Source organism: Cryptomeria japonica, chromosome 7 (assembly GCF_030272615.1).
Source record: "Cryptomeria japonica chromosome 7, Sugi_1.0, whole genome shotgun sequence".
Classification (NCBI taxonomy): domain Eukaryota; kingdom Viridiplantae; phylum Streptophyta; class Pinopsida; order Cupressales; family Cupressaceae; genus Cryptomeria; species Cryptomeria japonica.
In genome coordinates, this window is record NC_081411.1 from 448,820,301 (window position 1) to 448,838,644 (window position 18,344).

Sequence of the window (18,344 nt, forward strand, 5' to 3'; positions counted from 1 at the left end):
AGAATTCAAAGATAATGTTAAACTTAATTATTATAATTGCTCAGAATTTGCTATCAATTGCAAAATTTAATGTGTTGCTTAAGCATGTTTTCTTAGTCTATAGAAGCCAAACTTGAGTTGACATATCATTAAGTCAAAAATAAACAGCGGCCACTTTATCCCCAAGAATAGCAAAATACATACCCTGAAAAAGAGTCTTGTCATGAATAGGGTAGAAATGCACAACCCTAGTCCACTGTCCTCGTTCAAATGGACAAAAACAGCATAGGTACACAACAATAAATATTTCAAGTTAAACATAACTTATCTACATCAATCACACAATCCAAAGATAAATATTTATTGTAACAGAAAGATGTACTATTCTAGAAATGTAAAGATGATTTTTCTATAACCTTACTAATCAAGCATCTGGAAAAAAGAAAAGGGAAACCTTCATGTGATCTTTGATTTCAACAAAATGGTTTGCAATAGATCGAAATTTCAAAAATATAGATTGCACCATCACAATTACTTGATTTTTCAAAGAATCCAAAGATCGTGCTTCTTATTCAACTAGGATTGATTGAATCTAAAATAATATATAGCAGACGTTTTTCTGGCAAAAATTAAAAAGCTAGAGATAGATGTGGACAGCCTGATTTGCAAGAACAGCATGGTACCAGAGCTTGTCGATGGCATCTTGACACCACTTTGAGACTATAAACAAAATGTAGACTTTCATAGGCATCAATTCTCAGCACTCCTTGATTTGGTGCTTGATTTGGTGCTGTCAAGCATTGTGACTAGAACAGTACCATCACATGCAGTTCTCAATTTAAATTACTTGTATACAGACTAATTGGTTTTGAAGTCTTTCAACAGGTTACAGGATATTGCAACATTAAAAGGTTTTAAGTTGTCAAAAAATTTGGCAACCTCTGACATGTGATAGATTTCAAATTGTACTGGTGATTCTGTGAATATGGACTTAAATTGATGCTCTAGGTTGGAAGTTTGGTTGAGGTTGGAAACGATATGAGTCCCATGTCAGGAATAAAGTCCCCCTAAAATGTAAACTATGATATTTACAAAGTTCAAAATGTTTCACTATTTGAAGTTGGAGAAAGTGCCCAGTGATTGACCAAGCTATGCCTTAAAACTATCATACAATTAAAAAAGCTATTCACCTCTTGTCTCCCTTCTGAAGTTACGATGCACATCCCTTTCGTAAAGTAAAGCACATCTGTTTCTGATAGAAAAGAACAGTCTGCGCATGGCAATTGTGCTTATCAGGAATCTACCCTCCCTGAGAATCCAACCATCTTCATGAAGAGTTTAAGAAAGCTGCTGCTATATGATCAGTTTTCCCATCTTTCCTACCTTCTTTGAAGATTCCATTTACAAGAATAATCCGATGTACTGGTAGGCAGCCTATCAGCACGATCAAGTGTTCCTTTGTCTCACATAAACCAGTCTCAGCAAAAGAAAGATAGTGTCCTCGGAAAGGAATATTTTATACACGCAGCTATAATGTTGAAAAACATACAGCTATATAAATATCATGACATCCATTGACAATTCATATGGTAAGTCACATTTCTTAAAAGCTGAGACCATTAGATGGGATGCATGCATAATCTGTACAAATGCCTCCATGAATGGTCAATCTTCGATCTCTACTAACTTCGCTCCTTTTGCAGCAGCTACTTTCCTGACTGTGATTCCCCACTTCAGAGCAGCTTTCAGCTTTAACCAAAATACATATGCTTTACCGTGTAAACACTGAGTGGGCATACTAATGCTCACATTTGATGTTGGAGTAAATACTGAAAAACAAAATGCCTCAGCCTATATAAATACCATGACATCCATTGACAATTCATATGGTAAGTCACATGTCTTAAAAGCTGAGACCATTAAATGGGATACATGCATAAACTGTACAAATGCCTCCATGAATGGTCAATCTTCAATCTCTACTAACTTTGCTCTTTTTGCAGCAGCTACTTTCCTGACTGTGATTCCCCACTTCAGGGCAGCTTTCAGCTTTAACCAAAATACATAAGCTTTACCATGTAAACGGCGAGTGGACATACTAATGCTCACATTTGATGTTGGAGTAAATACTGAAAAACAAAATGCCTCAGCTTTTTCTGAGTTGTTGAAAAGGCTATTTTGTTGTATACTTGTTCCTGCAGTCATACTTTGTATCAAGCTTTGCAATTGTGCATCCAGAATCTGGTTCTCCAATTTTTCAGCGGATTTGGTGAAAGAAAGATCCTCCAATCCTTCATGACAATCTAAATTCCAACTATCTTGACTAACACAGGGTTCGATGCATTGATCTTCGATACATGGGTGTACATACTCATTATGAATTTGTCCAATACATTCATTTTGGAAATGAGAATAAGGACCCAGAATTTGGGTATCATAAGATGATTGAAGGGGATTCATTACAACTCGTTCAGTACCAAGTGCTAAGGCAGAAGACAATACATTCTGAGGTACTGTACACTGTTCAGCAAAATTAGCTCTTGCTGCAAATTGACTGGACATTGTAATGATTGAATTTTCAGAAGAGTATGGCGTCCAAATACCATTACTTGGATCTAGTGAGTGGTAACATTGATCTGAAACCTTGTCAACAGCAACTTGTGAATTGATATCATCTTCACCTACCTGGTCATCTGCAGAGAAAATAAACACTTGTAAGTTTTTACCCTATCTCTCACACACATAATTTATTGGCTTGCAAATGTATTTAGGGATGCAAATTAGTTTTATATAGGTTATTTCATTTTAAAGTATGAAATTCAAATTTACATGTGTTACCACTCAGTACTCCATGAGAAGGCAATGTTGTAACCCGATGGGATGTATTACCCATCAGTGAGCTTGCATCATATTCAACCACTTCATTCCAGTGCTCATATGTATATTTTACCATCTTGCTCACAAAAACCTTTAACAGTAACAAAACATAACAGTCATCCAGCGAAACTGAAATTGTATGTGTAGTTGTGTATACATACATTCAGATATATGTATATGTACAGATGTGTGTGTGTGTGCACGTGTACCTTTAGTAAGAAATTTAATTCAAATGATTACCTTTTGAGTTTCTGAAAGATCATCCACAAGAATGTATCGACCATCTACAAGAACTCCCACTGGTTCACAGACAACATTGAATATTACTCCAAGTGTGTGTTGCTCATCAGCATAGTAGGCATAAAGCTTGTTATCAAGCACACAAGTCTTAGCATGATCAACTGTTCCTTCCCACATTTTGTTTGACATGCCTGTTCCAAGAACCTGCAAGTTCTCCAGTTGTCAGTGCTATAAACAGAGAATAACTTTCAGACTTAAGTCCCACTTTAGCTATATTAAAGTGATGAATCCTATAATTTTTTAACGATATAAAATGACTTGAGATAAGTAACTCAAAGAGCAAAAGTTCCTGACTGTAACATGCCAACAATGTGGACATTCGAAAAACTTTGATCCCTACTCTAACATCACCCCTTTTATAAATCTATTTATTTTTTTGTGTGAGATAGGGAGAGCTATACAAGGAATCACCTTTTGCAGTCCTTTAATATGAAACTTAATTATTGTCAATTGTAAGTGATTTCTGGATTCAACTCTGTAAAAAAAATTTGCATCAGTTGAATCCAGAAATCACTTACAATCAATATAAAGACTGTAGAAATCTGATGAGTTTATTTATTGTCATTAAATAATAAAGACAAAGCTTATGCAAAAAACTCTACACACAAATTTAAAAATTTATGTTTTGTTCACATACATTTGAGGACAATCGAAGCTTCAAATCTTTATTTCTAATTTATTTGTCCAAATGAAAATAATTACAAGCAATTCCGTGACAAAAATTATTTATTAAAATTTTAACTATGAACATGATACACAAAAACTTTGAAAAAATATATGAAATAGAGAAGATTAGACTCACATTTCTAAGTCTCTGGGGATCTATCAGCATTAGCCTTAGAAAATCCTGTACAGTAAAGATCCTCTCGCTGTTCAGACGCTTATGAAAAGCACCATCTTTGCCAATCTTTTCTAGACGCCATACCTCATCATGCAGTACCGGAGGATAATGCTTTTTATACACTGCAAGAAAAAGGAATGAATGTATAAAATATATAACTATTTAGATCAAGGTATCTCAACATCACACCAACAATAACCACAATCAAATTATTGGTGCAAATAAATAAATAAACATATAATTCACAATCTAAATTAGTTGTGTCAAAATCAAACTTCAGCAAATCCTAGAGCCTTCAAGAAGTATATCCAAATGGATATATATTGTGAAATTAGAGTTTGATAACGTCTCAAATTTGGCAATTGAAATATATTCACAATTACATTAAGAATCAGGAAGCAAAACTAGTCTATGCCACCACCACCATCAATCTCATCCATATTCTTTGCACCCTCAGACTTTGGTAAAACTGCTCATTAAGGACTCTCAAGCTCTTTATTTCCAGGATCTACAACAGGAACCTACTCAAGAAATTCATCTGGTTCAATCTCCATGTCTCCACATTTTTTTTTCTCGTCTATTTGAACTACCTTCATTATACCTTGTGTTTAGAAATCAGAAAAGCAAAGAAGAGATGTTTGTAGTATTCCTTCTTTTGCACAGCCTGTATTTCTCCACAAAAATTATAAATACTAAATTTGCTCACACAAAAGTGGAAGTTGTCACCTTATGACACTAACCATGTGGTAAATACCTACAATTCATATATGAAACACTGACCACGATACTGCTGTGCAAACTGATGATACTTGTTAGTCAATTCCATTGCCCAGCCATGTAATGTCTCCATTTTTAGCTAAAGTGAGTTGTGAACGATTAGCCTAGTTTTCAAGTTCTTTTAGGGCTAATTGGTGTGCTTGGGAGAACTCCAAAGTTGTTGAAGTGCACAGATTCAGTATTGCAGGGTTTTTATTCATAAAAATGAGCTTAGAGGGTGATGTGGATCCTCATGACACTTTCAGAATGGTTTCCTAACCTTTTGGGAGCTCTCCAAACTTCTTGAAGAAGTCATCTATTTTAAGTAAACCACTCAATCGCCTCTGATCATCATCCCAATTCTTCAGTATCATGTTGGTACGATCAGAGTTTGGTTTCTATGCTGGTTTGGTGCTTTCCACAACTTGAGTAAGCTATTAAGTTATTATTTCATTCATTCACTTAAATTGTCTAAAAATGGAAATATTAGAAGGACAACTTAGTGTAATAGTTCATTGAAAAGGTATTAAGAAGGATTTTATGTTGGATGTTTAGGCTTGGGGGACTTTGCACATGAAAAATAATATTAATCCTTCTAAAAGGTCTTTGTGAGGGGAAAAAATGTATTATATTTTAAAATTGAATATTTCCCTCCAAAAAGTTATAAAAGAAGAAGGATGTGAGCCCATTTGTCAGTTAGACTACTAAAATGTGATATTATGAATCTATGATTAATGCTTCTCAATTTGATTGTGTGTTATTTTTTGTATCCACGTTTCAGATCACCCTCTATGATCCATCAAGAAGTGCAATCAGAGTAAGAATAAGAAAGAAGCAGACCACAGCAAGCTTGCTCTGGTCTGCGTCTTTCTTCTTTTTACTCTGATTGCACTCATTCATCCTGATGAGGAATCGCAGAGAGTGATCCAAACCATTGATGGAAAAAATAACACACTATCACATCCAGAAGCATTAATCATAATATAATGGATTGTGGAAAATTGATATAATTAAATGTGATATTGTTGTGCTGTTGGAATGAAGCTAGTTCTTCCAAAAGCTTCTTCAGGATGAAAACCCTCTTGGAGTTGGTGGTTTTGGCGACCAAAACCAACTTGCTCTAGTCTGCTTCTTTCTTATTCTTACTCTGATTGCACTCATTCATCCTGATGATGGATCACAGAGGGTGATCCAAACCGTTGATGCAAAATATAACACTATCAAATCCAGAAGCAATAATCACAATTTCATGGGTTGTGGAAACTTGATATATTTAAAATGTGATATCGTTATGCTGTTGGAATGAAGCTAAGTTTTTCCAAAGCTTCTTGAGGATGAAAACCCTCTTGGAATTGCTGGTTTTGGGGACAAAAACCCCCCTAGCTAGCTGAGTGATTTTGTATGGAGATAACCATTGTGTTTCAAAATAAAAGTTCCAATTTTTGGTAGCAGATATGAAGATCTTTGAAATGTTTTGATGTTGCAAAATTTTGATTTGGTTCGAATTGAGATTGCTGAAGATACTTTGGGCAATTTGAAGAATTTTTTATGCCAGGCCGTACCATTCTTCCTGCTAGTCTATATCATTCATTGCTGGGTTTTTGTGAGGTATATTCTCTAAGTTTGATAATCTTAGTTTGTTGTTTGAGGTCGCCATTTGGTACATTTTGTGGTGTATATAGAAGCTTAAAAGGAGGCCATACCATTTTGTACCGACTGTACTATGGCTGTAAGGTGGCATGAATATTGCTAGGAGCTGAGCGCTTAGCTTTGAGGTCTTGTTTCGTGCCACTCGGTGACACCCAAGCTTGCTAATTCCTCTTCAAGCAATTTGGCACTGAGATCTTACAATTTGGCTTGCTAATTCCTCTCCAACCAGTTTGGCACAGAGATCTTGCAATTTGGTGAACTTGTGACGCACTAATGGTGCTGTACCTACTGAACCAGCACCATTTTCAGACCTCTACTTGAGTTAAAATTGTTTTCAGTCTGATTTGATCATCTTCCAGTGGGTTGTGTTGAAGTTTAGGTGTGCTATGAGGTACCCCTCCAGCTCATGAGTGACTGGTGGTGTATCTGGGTTTGTGATGGTGAGTTTTTGAATGATTATCTTGCTGTCCAGACCTGTTGCAGCATGTCTACAAAGCCCTATCAGAACTGTACCATCATAATATTCAGATATCATCAAGATATATTGCTGTTGTTTCACATCGGGTGGGTTTGTTCATGATTTTGGTGTTCTGTTTGGGATGTTACAGCAGTTACGTTTTACATCAGCAGCTAATCCTCTTATTTTGGTGTTTACAATACATATGAACCAACCTTGTAATTGATATTTTTGAATGATTATCTTGCTGTCCAGACCTATTGCAGCATGTCTACAAAGCCATATCAGACTTGTACCATCATAATATTCAGATATCATCAAGATATATTGCTGTTGTTTCACAATGGGTGGGTTTGTTCATGATTTTGGGATGTTACAGCAGTTATGTTTTACATCAGCAGCTAATCCTCTTATTTTGGTGTTTACAATACATATGAACCAACCTTGTAATGCTTTGGTTGGTCATACCACCAAAAGCTATTATTTCTATGCATATTTAAATCGTAACACTAAATAAGTGGTTAATTTATAATAAGCTTTCCCACTAGATAAGTTGAAGTGCTTGTTTGTTTCCCATTAAATAAGTGTTGGATTTGTACTCACTCAACACTGATTAAGTGGACAAAGCTTGTCTTAATTTCCAATATTGCATATGCACTCCACTGAATAAGTGGTATTGGCTGGCTTGCTGCCTGGTGCTTTACTTTCTGTTGCTGCAATTTGATTTGATATGTAGATCCTTTGACCATATGCTTTCACCTTGTCCATTCTGGGTTCCGGGTGATCAGAAAGTGGAACATATATTTCTTTATATCGCATTTCAGTTGGCATAATTTTCACAGAAAATCTAGGGTGGTTAGTACAAGCCGCCTGCATCTTGAAGAGTTCTTGTCTCCATAGACAACTCTAGCTGAATTATCCTTTTCACTATACTAAGACTCTCAATCATCTTAGATGTCACCTCAAACCCCTTACATATTTTCCTCCTTTATGCCAAGTTTATAGGGTCATTGTCTATAGAGAACTAAGGCTCTCCCTTATTTGTCTGGTTGTAAATAGTCATATGTTGATTTCGGGGATTCAATAAGAGTTCTTTCCAATTGTCTGATGTCTGGTTCAAAATTCTATGGTTCTTTTGCTGATATAAATTTGATCCATACACCTACTTTGATCAGCTTCTAGTGTGTCCATCCATTACCAGCTGATATCATCAGACTTTCTTTCAGCAAAGTTCAGGTTACTGTCTTCTTGGTCACAGATCACTACAATAGCGATAAAGATGACTGATAATTCAATACATTGTTATATCAGATATGTCAAATCAATACAAAATAGGAAATACAATAAGATATTATTCATAGGCAAAGAGATTTCAATAAAAGATATCTCCTCCAAAAAAAAGAAAATTCTCCTTCTCCTTTTCCTAACTCTCATGCTGACTATTCTTATTTTTTAAATCTCCCTTTTAATTAGAATTCCACCTCGTGCAAGCAATATTTGTCTTCATGCCAACTTTGTCTTAATGCAAAATATTTTAACTTTAAATTAACCCCTACAAACTACTGATGTCATTTTTTAAATGTATCCCCCTTGTTGAGAACTCTCCTCCTTTTACTACATGCATATATATGCGTTCTTTCTTTTAAATATTTTCCTTTTAAGAAAAAACTTTTACTTATGCAACCACCTCCTTTCACTTGTTCATCTGAATGTCCATAATGTTAAAATCCACCTTTTAACTAAACAATAAAAGGTCAAAATAAACTTTAAGTGATTCAAATAATTGAAAAGAAAGAACTTTATGGCGTATTTGATGTGATGGAAAAAAATTGGAGTTAAATCTCAACAAAGAATGCACTGTAGATGCTTTAGATGCTAGTAGTAGTAACAATAAAGATACACAACAAAAGAAGAAAAGGGTAGTGAAAAGCAACATGCATAAAAAACAAAATCAGTGAAAATGGAAAACTTGCATTGATGCAGTGTGATTGCTGTACTCTCCCAGGTTCAGCCAGGGAATGGCCCTACCACCCCAAGTACTCTGTGGTTATGTCCAAAATGTACCCATAGGATACCTGAGGTGGCAAGGCCACACCCTATTCATTCCAAATACACTCTTTCTCCAACTCCTATTTGATTCAGTGAGGAACCCAAATTTGCAGAACTCGGTAACATAGATCTATTCTACTATCTTGCTGCTAGAGATAATTGTATGTGAAGTGCAAACATTTTGCTATTATGAGTCAGGAAGAGTTGCTGATACACTCTCTTATAAACTGGTTGCCATCTTGAACCCTTCGCATTTGAGACATTCCTCAACACAGGCATTGAATACCATATAGGTACACTAACCACCCTTGTTGAACTACTCTGAAGGTCTCACATTGTAGTTCAGGGAGCAATTTGAAGGATTCTCAAGCTCAAACTTAGTCCTCGTCATATTATCTATTGATATTAGATAGTGGGTTTTGAAGCTTTCATAGCATATCTGCATTAACATTAGCACATACACATCCACAATCTAGTTGATTCCTCTATTGTTCTGCTTGAGCTTGCATGTGTATTTATTTTTGGGAAACTGTGACTGAAATATTGCATTGTCTCACCCTAATGAAAAAAAAATGAAAGATAACAATATCACTTGCTTATTTTTATTTATTTCAGTTGTGATTGTTGATGTTTTAGCAACACAGAAATCTGAAACAAGATACACAGAATTTATCCTGGGAAAACCCTCCACTTGAGGGTGAAAAACCCAGCCCACTCAAAAATGAACTTTATTATATCTCTGAAAATGAATACAACTGTTGATAGTTTCAGATTACTCTCAATCACAATAAGATAAGATAAGTTTGATTCTCTACAAATCAATCATGACAATGAAGCCAAATGATACATCACATATACATTCTATAAACCTTCATAAGTCTGAAAACTCTGAACACAGAAAACATAAAATATTACTGATCTGACAGACTCCATACATATTATTCTCAACTTGCTACGAGACAAAATTGGGAGCCAGCAATATGACTATGACTATCAATCTGCCGAAGAAGAATACGACCAAAAATGGAAGAGCGATGAATATAAAGAATCGAATAGCAAGTGAAGAGACTCCACGATGGAAGAGGAAAAGTCACCGACAACCAAAGACTTCTTCACCGACAGCCACCAAAGCGATCATAAAAGAAGAATATCGAAAGGAAAAACGGAAGCCAATGAAACGATTCAAGAATGAAAAGATAACTGAAGCCACAAGATAAATAAGGGACGTTGCATCTTGAATCTCTATCGCAGCTATAACTTCAACACTCCCTCTTAGCAAGAGAGAGATCTTTATTTCGTCATCTCATGACAGGTACATACAAATGCAACCAAAGAAAGTTAACAAAGTCTCATCACAAATTTTATTCAATAAAATTGTTATCTCAACATAACAATATTCACCATAGCTACTCCTAGAGGGTGGAACAAGGGATTTCACCTCGAACTTCTCTCGCAGAGAAGAACTCATTAACAAGGGATTTCACCTCGAACTTCTCTCGCAGAGAAGAACTCATTAACAAGGAATTTCACCTCAAACTTCTCTTGCAGAGAAGAACTCATTAACAAGGGATTTCACCTCGAACTTCTCTCGCAGAGAAGAACTCATTAACCAAAAGATGTGGCTTCCTCTGAAGCTGAAAGAATCAGGCTCCCTCTAAAGTTGAAAGTCAAGCTCCCTCTGAAGCTGAAGTATCAGGTTCCCTCTAAAGCTGTAAAGTGAGGCACCCTCTGAGTGGTAATTCCTCCTCTTCAAGAAAACGTCTACAGTCACCAACTCAATCTCATAGCAACCATCATCAAGGTCTTCCTTCCTTGAATGCAATCTCTCATCATCCTTATGCTCTCTAGTCTGTCCTGAAAGCATTAAGAGAGATTACTAATAGTTCAAGACTATCTCGAAGAGAAATATTAATGCTAGAATCATACATGATTCACTATCCCAATGATATAGCATGAATTAATAACATGATGAAAAATTCATGAACATGTTTCAACCACAAAGAAAATACTTATCTCTCCATAAGTTAGTCTTCCACCAACGTTCTTTCCTAATCTCGCTCAGCATTGGAATTTTCAACCATACTAAAGCATCTAGTGATAATGATTGTCTGGCCTTCAACCCTCGTCATCACTCACTATCTATCTTCAGTTCAGCGACAATCGTATTTACACGCAGCGATCGCTCATAGCACACCTTCAAAGAAAATCGCTAAAAAACCAATTCCTTCACCGAAACTGTTCTGATTTCAAAATCCTTGAAGAACAGAGAATACACGAATAGAAAAAACACTCAACTTCTGAAGCAACCGCTCAACAAAGGATGAAATGTCTTCAGAAAATTGTAGCAACTCTTTCATTTAGAAAGACTCAAATCGCATGCATAAGTTCTGACCAGTAGCTGATTGGACATCTGCAACTTGTTGATTGAACTCCCTTAAAAGCTCAGGATCTACCTTCAAGCGGTTAGGCTAAATAGAAGGAACCTGGCTCTGATATAATGTTGATGTTTTAGCAACACAGAAATCTGAAACAAGATACACAGAATTTATCCTGGGAAAACCCTCCACTTGAGGGTGAAAAACCCAACCCACTCAAAAATGAACTTTATTATATCTCTGAAAATGAATACAACTGTTGATAGTTTCAGATTAGTATCAATAACAATAAGATAAGATAAGTTTGATTCTCTACAAATCAATCATGACAATGAAATCAAATGATACATCACATATACATTCTATAAACCTTCATAAGTCTGTAAACTCTGAACACAAAAAACATAAAATATTATTGATCTGACAGACTCCATACACATTATTCTCAACTTGCTACAAGACAAAATTGGGAGCCAGCAATATGACTATCAATCTGCTGAAGAAGAATGCGACCGAAAATGGAAGAGCAATGAATATAAAGAATCAAATAGCAAGTGAAGAGACTCCACGATGGAAGAGGAAAAGTCACCGACAGCCACCAAAGCGATCATAAAAGAAGAATATCGAAAGGAAAAACGGAAGCCAATGAAACGATTCAAGAATGAAAAGATAACTGAAGCCACGAGATAAATAAGAGACATTGCATCTTGAATCTTTATCACAGCTATAACTTCAATAGTGATCAATACAGGGCACACTTGCATACACCTTCTCATCACAGCACAGCACATTAAATTTTCTTCAACCATTTCCCTTTTAGAGGCATGCATTCAAAATTTCAAGGGTCTAAGTGCTCTCGGCACCCATCAATCCATTAGGCTACCCAGTGCACCATCATTTTCAGATGCTAGTGGTGCATCTAGAACGACTTTTCTCCCTATTTTTTTGGCATGATGAGACTAATCTGTTGAGAGGCATGGGTCACATCCTCTTGCTAGGATCCTGCCCTCCTTTTTTCTTATTTTTTGTAGAGTGCCTTGGCGTTTCCTTGCCTATTGAACGTGGACACCCACAGCTGGTCATCCTATGCTAGTTATTGTAAAATTGGATGATCTAGATATATGTTGGCAAATTCCCTAGAGTATGGTAGTGATGACTCCCAGCATGCAAGGTGCCTACCAATGACTAAGAGTGACCCCAATATGACAAAATTTCCAATGAAGTCAATGAATCAGAGCCCAAAAGAAGTCTTCCTCCGATATATGCTACATATGCCAGCAAGGTAAATATGATATTATATTAAGACCGATTTTCATACTCACTGCGGCATGTAATCTAAACATAGTCAACAGTTCACTTGCAGCAATTGGATTGTTTTGCTCCACAAAGAGGCAATTTTAGTGAGGTTAAGCAAAAGCTTTCGTCAACATTATCAAGCTAAGTTACCAGGTTCGCCTGTCTAGAGCCCCTAAGATAGACCGGGTCCGTGTGGCTCCTAGTTCGCATTGGGTTCGCGACTGGTTCGAACAGGGTTCACCCCAGGGCTCCGATATATGCTACATATGCCAGCAAGGTAAATATGATATTATATTAAGACCGATTTTCACACTCACTGCGGCATGTAATCTAAACATAGTCAACAGTTCACTTGCAGCAAATGGATTGTTTTGCTCCACAAAGAGGCAATTTTAGTGAGGTTAAGCAAAAGCTTTGGTCAACATTATCAAGCTAAGTTACCAGGTTCGCCTGTCTAGAGCCCCTAAGATAGACCGAGTCCGCGTGGCTCCTGGTTCGCATTGGGTTCGTGACTGGTTCGGACAGGGTTCACCCCGGGGCCCCTGGGGTGAACCCTGTCCGGACTCGAGCGAACCCAGGTTCGCCAGCTGGGTTAAGTCAAATAAAGTGACTTTTAAACATTAAAAAATTAATTTTTTTGGTCTTTTTAAATGCAAAAATTTAAAGAAATATATGCAATATTTAAGTCTAAACTTACCATTTCGAAACTTTGAAAATTGTTGGAGGAATCTTTGAAAATTTTAGCATATATATATATGGAAAAACCCAACCCACGAACCCAAAAGGCAAAAACAAATTTGCCCAAAACCACGAACTAGGTTCGCATCCTCAAACCCAAACCAGTAACTTAGTTATCAAGGGATTTGTGGCCATTCTGATACTTCCAAAGAACTCCAAGCTTGAAAGGAGAAAGAGTCTACATCCACTTCAACAATGCATCTCTACTTCCTCATGAGGAATCTAATGAAGATTATTGAAGCAATAAGGTACCACGCCTCTAGAATCTTAACACTCTTAAACAAGAACTTCATGACCCTCACTCCCTAAAGGAATCACCTTTGTATGCCCAAGGTCTTTTGTTAAAGGATTAATTCTCTGATAGATTGCATACTCAATGAGGCACCGAATACTTACGAGTAATGACAAGTTTAACTCATCGGAAATCAACACCAAATTATTTGAGAAACTCTACCAATTTTTTGGGCAAGATCGAACTGTTAACTCGTTACAGTATGAAACATATGCCCAATGCAGAAAACACAGAGAAAAAAAGTGATTTTATGCCTTTAAAACCCCCATTCACCCATATTGAAAACACACAACATTAGAGCATTCTAGAGAAAATTGGAATGATTTTCTAGGAGATTTGAAGAGCAACTTTTTGGTACTTCAAATTTGCATCAGATTAGTTCTTCTTTATTTTCCTTTTTTCTCAAGCATATAAATTTATAAATCATTTCTAGTTCTTTAAACATATAAAATTTATGTATTTTACTGAATTGAATTGATTTAATTTACATAGATTTGTTTGTTAATTAAAATTTATATGATTTACACTTATTTGAATCGAACAAAAAAAAAATTAATTTACAATATATAATAATTATTTATGAAAATTAATAATGGACAGATTATTTGTTGCAGCTTTTGATTAGGTTATTTTTATTTATTTTTATTATATAAATATACTAATAGTTTATACTTATTCTTCTTTATTATATTTTTATTTTTAATTCAAAATTAAGATTTTAAAAATTAATTGTGAAAATAGATATTTTTTAAAGTTTAAAATTTAAATTATTATTCTTTAAAATTAAATTTTTAATTTTTAATATATTTCAAATTCAAAAACATTCATTTTATTTCCTTTTAATAACTTTTACATTAATTAAAAAAAAATTTAAATTATTATTCTTTAAAATTAAATTTTTAATTTTTAATATATTTAAAATTAAAAAATATTCATTTTATTTCCTTTTAATAACTTTTACATTAATTAAATTAATTTTCAGATAAAATTAAATAAATATTTATTAATATTATTAATTAAAAAATATTTAGAACTTTAAAATTTAAATATAGACTATAAAAAGTAATTTTTTAAATCTATATTTATATTTTTAATAAAAAAATCAAAAATTATAGTAAAGAAAAAGAAATAGAATTGTTATTTTAAAATATTTTTTATTTTGCATATTCTTGTGAAATAATAAAACTATTTTTAAAATAGTGATTATTAAATATATTATAATCTATTAAAGGTAGATACTTAAATAAATTTATAATTCTTTAGATTTTATTTAAATTTTAATTATAGCAAGATTTAATCATGACATCATCATCTTATGTTGAAGAATCAAAAAACAATAACAAATGGATCAAACCAAACCCTAAATCTCCATTGTGGACATGCACCACCATTATTGACAAAATTTCAAGGAGTGGAGGTTACGAATGGACATGTCATGAGTGTCTAAAAGAGTATAGAGGTTCCTATACTTGGGTTCATGGGCACCATTGCCACATTACAGGGGAAGGATGTGTTGTATGTCCTAGTCCATATGTTGATGGTCATACAAGGAAGGGATTGCCCCCTATGAAAATTGAAAAATATCAAAAAGAACAAGATGAAGTTGATAATCATGCATCAAATAAAAAGTCAACCTAGCCTAAATAGACCCCTTTCCATCTAGAATCAATTTCAGGGACATCTACAAGTCAAAAGAGGAACAATTTAGGACCTCTTGAAAAAACATTTAACTCACAAAGTCGAGGATACCAATCAAAATGTTGCAGGTTGCTTATATGTAAATGGAATTGCATTTAATGTGGTGCGCTCTCCATATTAGCAAGAGATGGTTAGATCAATTAATGTGGCACCAAAATATTAGAATATTGTTAGGTTTCTTTAATGGTCATCTTAGTCATCTTAGTCGTCTTTACTTAGTTTCTATTTTCAGCTTTACTTTATGATTGTTTCTTTTATAAACATCATCTCTTGTAAATTCTCTATATAGATCTCTTGCTCTATTGTTTAATATCATCAAATATTTTAACATGGTATCAGAGCGAGCCAATGGGATTTCATAAAATTTGGCAAATTCATAATCTTCATATCTGAATTTTTTTTCCAAAAAATTGTTTTTTCATTTTTTTATAAATCATTGGAGGTTTTGTTGAAATCTTTGCAGAATTTTGTGGGCTCTTTTGGAGCTATATTTGAATTTTTTGTGGGTTCGTGAACCTATGTTCGTGGGCAACTTCGGTGTTGTGTTTGAAGATCATGGAGGTTTTCTTCTATTTTTTTCGTGCCCACGGATTTTTGGTTTCTATTCGTGATTGTGGTGTTTCTAATCTGCAACCCGTATTTGTATATGCATCCTACGACCTAGGGTTTCAGATCCTTTGTACTTGCGGTCTAGGGCTTCATGGAGTCGGGCCTTACTCAATGTCTTCATCTCCCTGCAACAATGCAATTAGGGCACGCAATCTGCCTCTTTGTTTGATCACCTAGAGATGTTCTAATGGGTTTAATTAAAACAAAAATCCTTTAAAATATTTATGATGGGTTTCGATAACTTTATCCCTTAAAAATATTATGGGAGGGTTCTAATAATTTTTATCCTAAAAAAATTATTCAGTTTGGTTTATAATTTTTTACCTTAAAAATTATTCTATAAGGTTTATAATTTTCTCCTCAAAAATTTTTGTAAGGGTTTTTTCGATTTTTGCCTCAAAAATCATGTTGGGTTTTGCCTGATTTTATCCTCAAAAATCATGGGTATAGGTGTTCTTGTCCTACCGTTTTTTTTCTGGAAAAAAAAACGATGCTTTGTAAACTTTAGTTTCTGGGTTTGGCGATTTTTTTCAAAAAATCGTGGCTTCTTGCAATCTGTTTTGGGGCGTCATGCTCATCTGCAAAAGTTTGTGGGCGGTTTCTGATATCCAAAAAGTTCTCTAGATTTTGGGAGGGTCAGTGGCAAGCTCATCTCAGTGACAGGGTCAATGGCAGGCTCATGTCGCAGAACGTTCTGAGAAGAAGGGGGTAGCCTTCTTTGTTTTTCTCTAGGTAGTTAGAACGACGACCATTAAGGGAGGGTATTAGAATATTGTAATGTTTCTTTAATGGTCATCTTAGTCATTTTTAGTGTTGGTTGAAAATTTTGTACACTTGGGGAAATATACAAAATTGTGGTTTCAACCACAACGTGTGAGTAAAAATCTCTTAATTAAGGGAAGGCTCCCTCTATCTAACTACCACTTTAAAAATAAAATAGGATGGGACAGCAATATTCTTCTTCTTTCAAGAAAGACAATATCCTTTTCTATTCACAAAAAAGTGATAGCGATTTGATATAAAACAGCAGTAACAACTTTCGAAATGAAATGGGAGAAAAGAAATGAAGTTTCCTGAAAGCTCAAAGACTTCGTCACTTCTTTCGAGACGGGACAGCAATATCAAGCTCAAAGACTTGATTATATGAAGTCTTATCTACCCTTTTCTATACTAATTCTATCAAGAACAAATTATAACAGCTCAAAGACTACAATATCTTATTCTTTTCTACTTAAAACAATGGGAAGTAGTATAAGCTCAAAGACTCACAGCTATTTCTCACAAAATCTATTCCTAAATTCTCCTAAGAACAAATGAAAGCACAAAGACTTACAGCTTCTCTCAACAGAATATTTATTTTAATCTATATTAACCAACTTGCAGCACAAAGACTGCAAATCAAATGTGATTAAGCTCTTTAAGAAACATTTGCAAGAAAGATAATATAGAACACAAACTCAAGTATGCAACACAAAGACTCAAAGCTTGAGCAATTTCCTTCTATTCCTTTCAAATCTTGAATTTACATATGAAAGTTCAAAGACTTTTTTGCTGTAAATTTGGCAGAGTTTTTGCTTGCTTTCCAAAAGATAAAGATTACAATAGACCCCTCAAGTATTTATAGAAGAGGAGCCTTGAGAAAAAGGTGGGAGGATTTTAACTAACTTGAGAGATTCTCTCAACCACCAAGACTTATTCAGTAACTAACTAAGACTTAAATAACTAACTAAGACTTATTCCAACTACAGTCCTAATTGAACACAACTTGAACACAACTTGTAGTTGCTTTACATGTAATTACAAAAGTGCAAGTAATGAGTTAACTTGCATTTTACAAAGTTACTTTTACATGTAACTTCTCAAAAGAAAAACTACGAATAAAGATTACAAATGCAGAAAAATACAAAGTTGTAGCACATGAAGACATGAATCCTTCAAACTTATGGATGATCATTTGTAGTTCATCGGGATCCGGTTCATGGGTGTTCTTGGCAACAACCATGGTCTTCACAATGGTATCATGGCATCGAAGGAGCGCAGAGCTGTTTTTCTCCAGAATGGACTGGATTTCATGCAAAAAGATTTGATATTTCATCAATATTTGAATTGAAGCGGCTGAGAAATGTTCGCTCCTCCATTCATTATGAATCCTCATCTGTAAATCAGCAAGAACTTCTTCTTTTGGAATCAGCTCTCCATCCTGACTTATTATTTTGCAAGAGGCCTTTTTACAATGAGAGATAGTATCTTGGAAAACTTCTCCCAGTAATCTCATTGCATCACCAATCTCCTCAATGAGGGATTTAAGAACAAGGGCCTTATTTTCCAGAAGCTCTTCAAATTCTAAGTACATGACCCTGGAAGAGATGATGGCATGCTCTTGTAGAACACTCAATTGTTGTTGGGGCATGGTACGCCAGATTGTCA

General features: G+C 34.8%; 1 protein-coding gene across 3 annotated transcripts in view; it reads right to left on the bottom strand.

Moving 5' to 3' along the window:
* Positions 1 to 478: 478 nt before the first annotated feature.
* The window catches only part of LOC131030390 (calmodulin-binding protein 60 D), a 115,540-nt gene continuing 97,674 nt past the window's right edge, over positions 479 to 18,344 (bottom strand). For 2 of the 3 annotated variants that reach the window (XM_057961190.1, XM_057961192.2), the window contains 4 exons: positions 3,959 to 4,119; positions 3,097 to 3,300; positions 2,809 to 2,947; positions 479 to 2,672 (listed from right to left, as the gene is read on the bottom strand). In XM_057961190.1, the coding sequence (XP_057817173.1) occupies positions 1,945 to 2,672; positions 2,809 to 2,947; positions 3,097 to 3,300; positions 3,959 to 4,119 (1,232 nt within the window). In that variant the 3' untranslated portion in view covers positions 479 to 1,944. The remainder of the gene's footprint in view (positions 2,673 to 2,808; positions 2,948 to 3,096; positions 3,301 to 3,958; positions 4,120 to 18,344) is intronic. The other variant, XM_057961191.2, reaches the window with a different exon arrangement.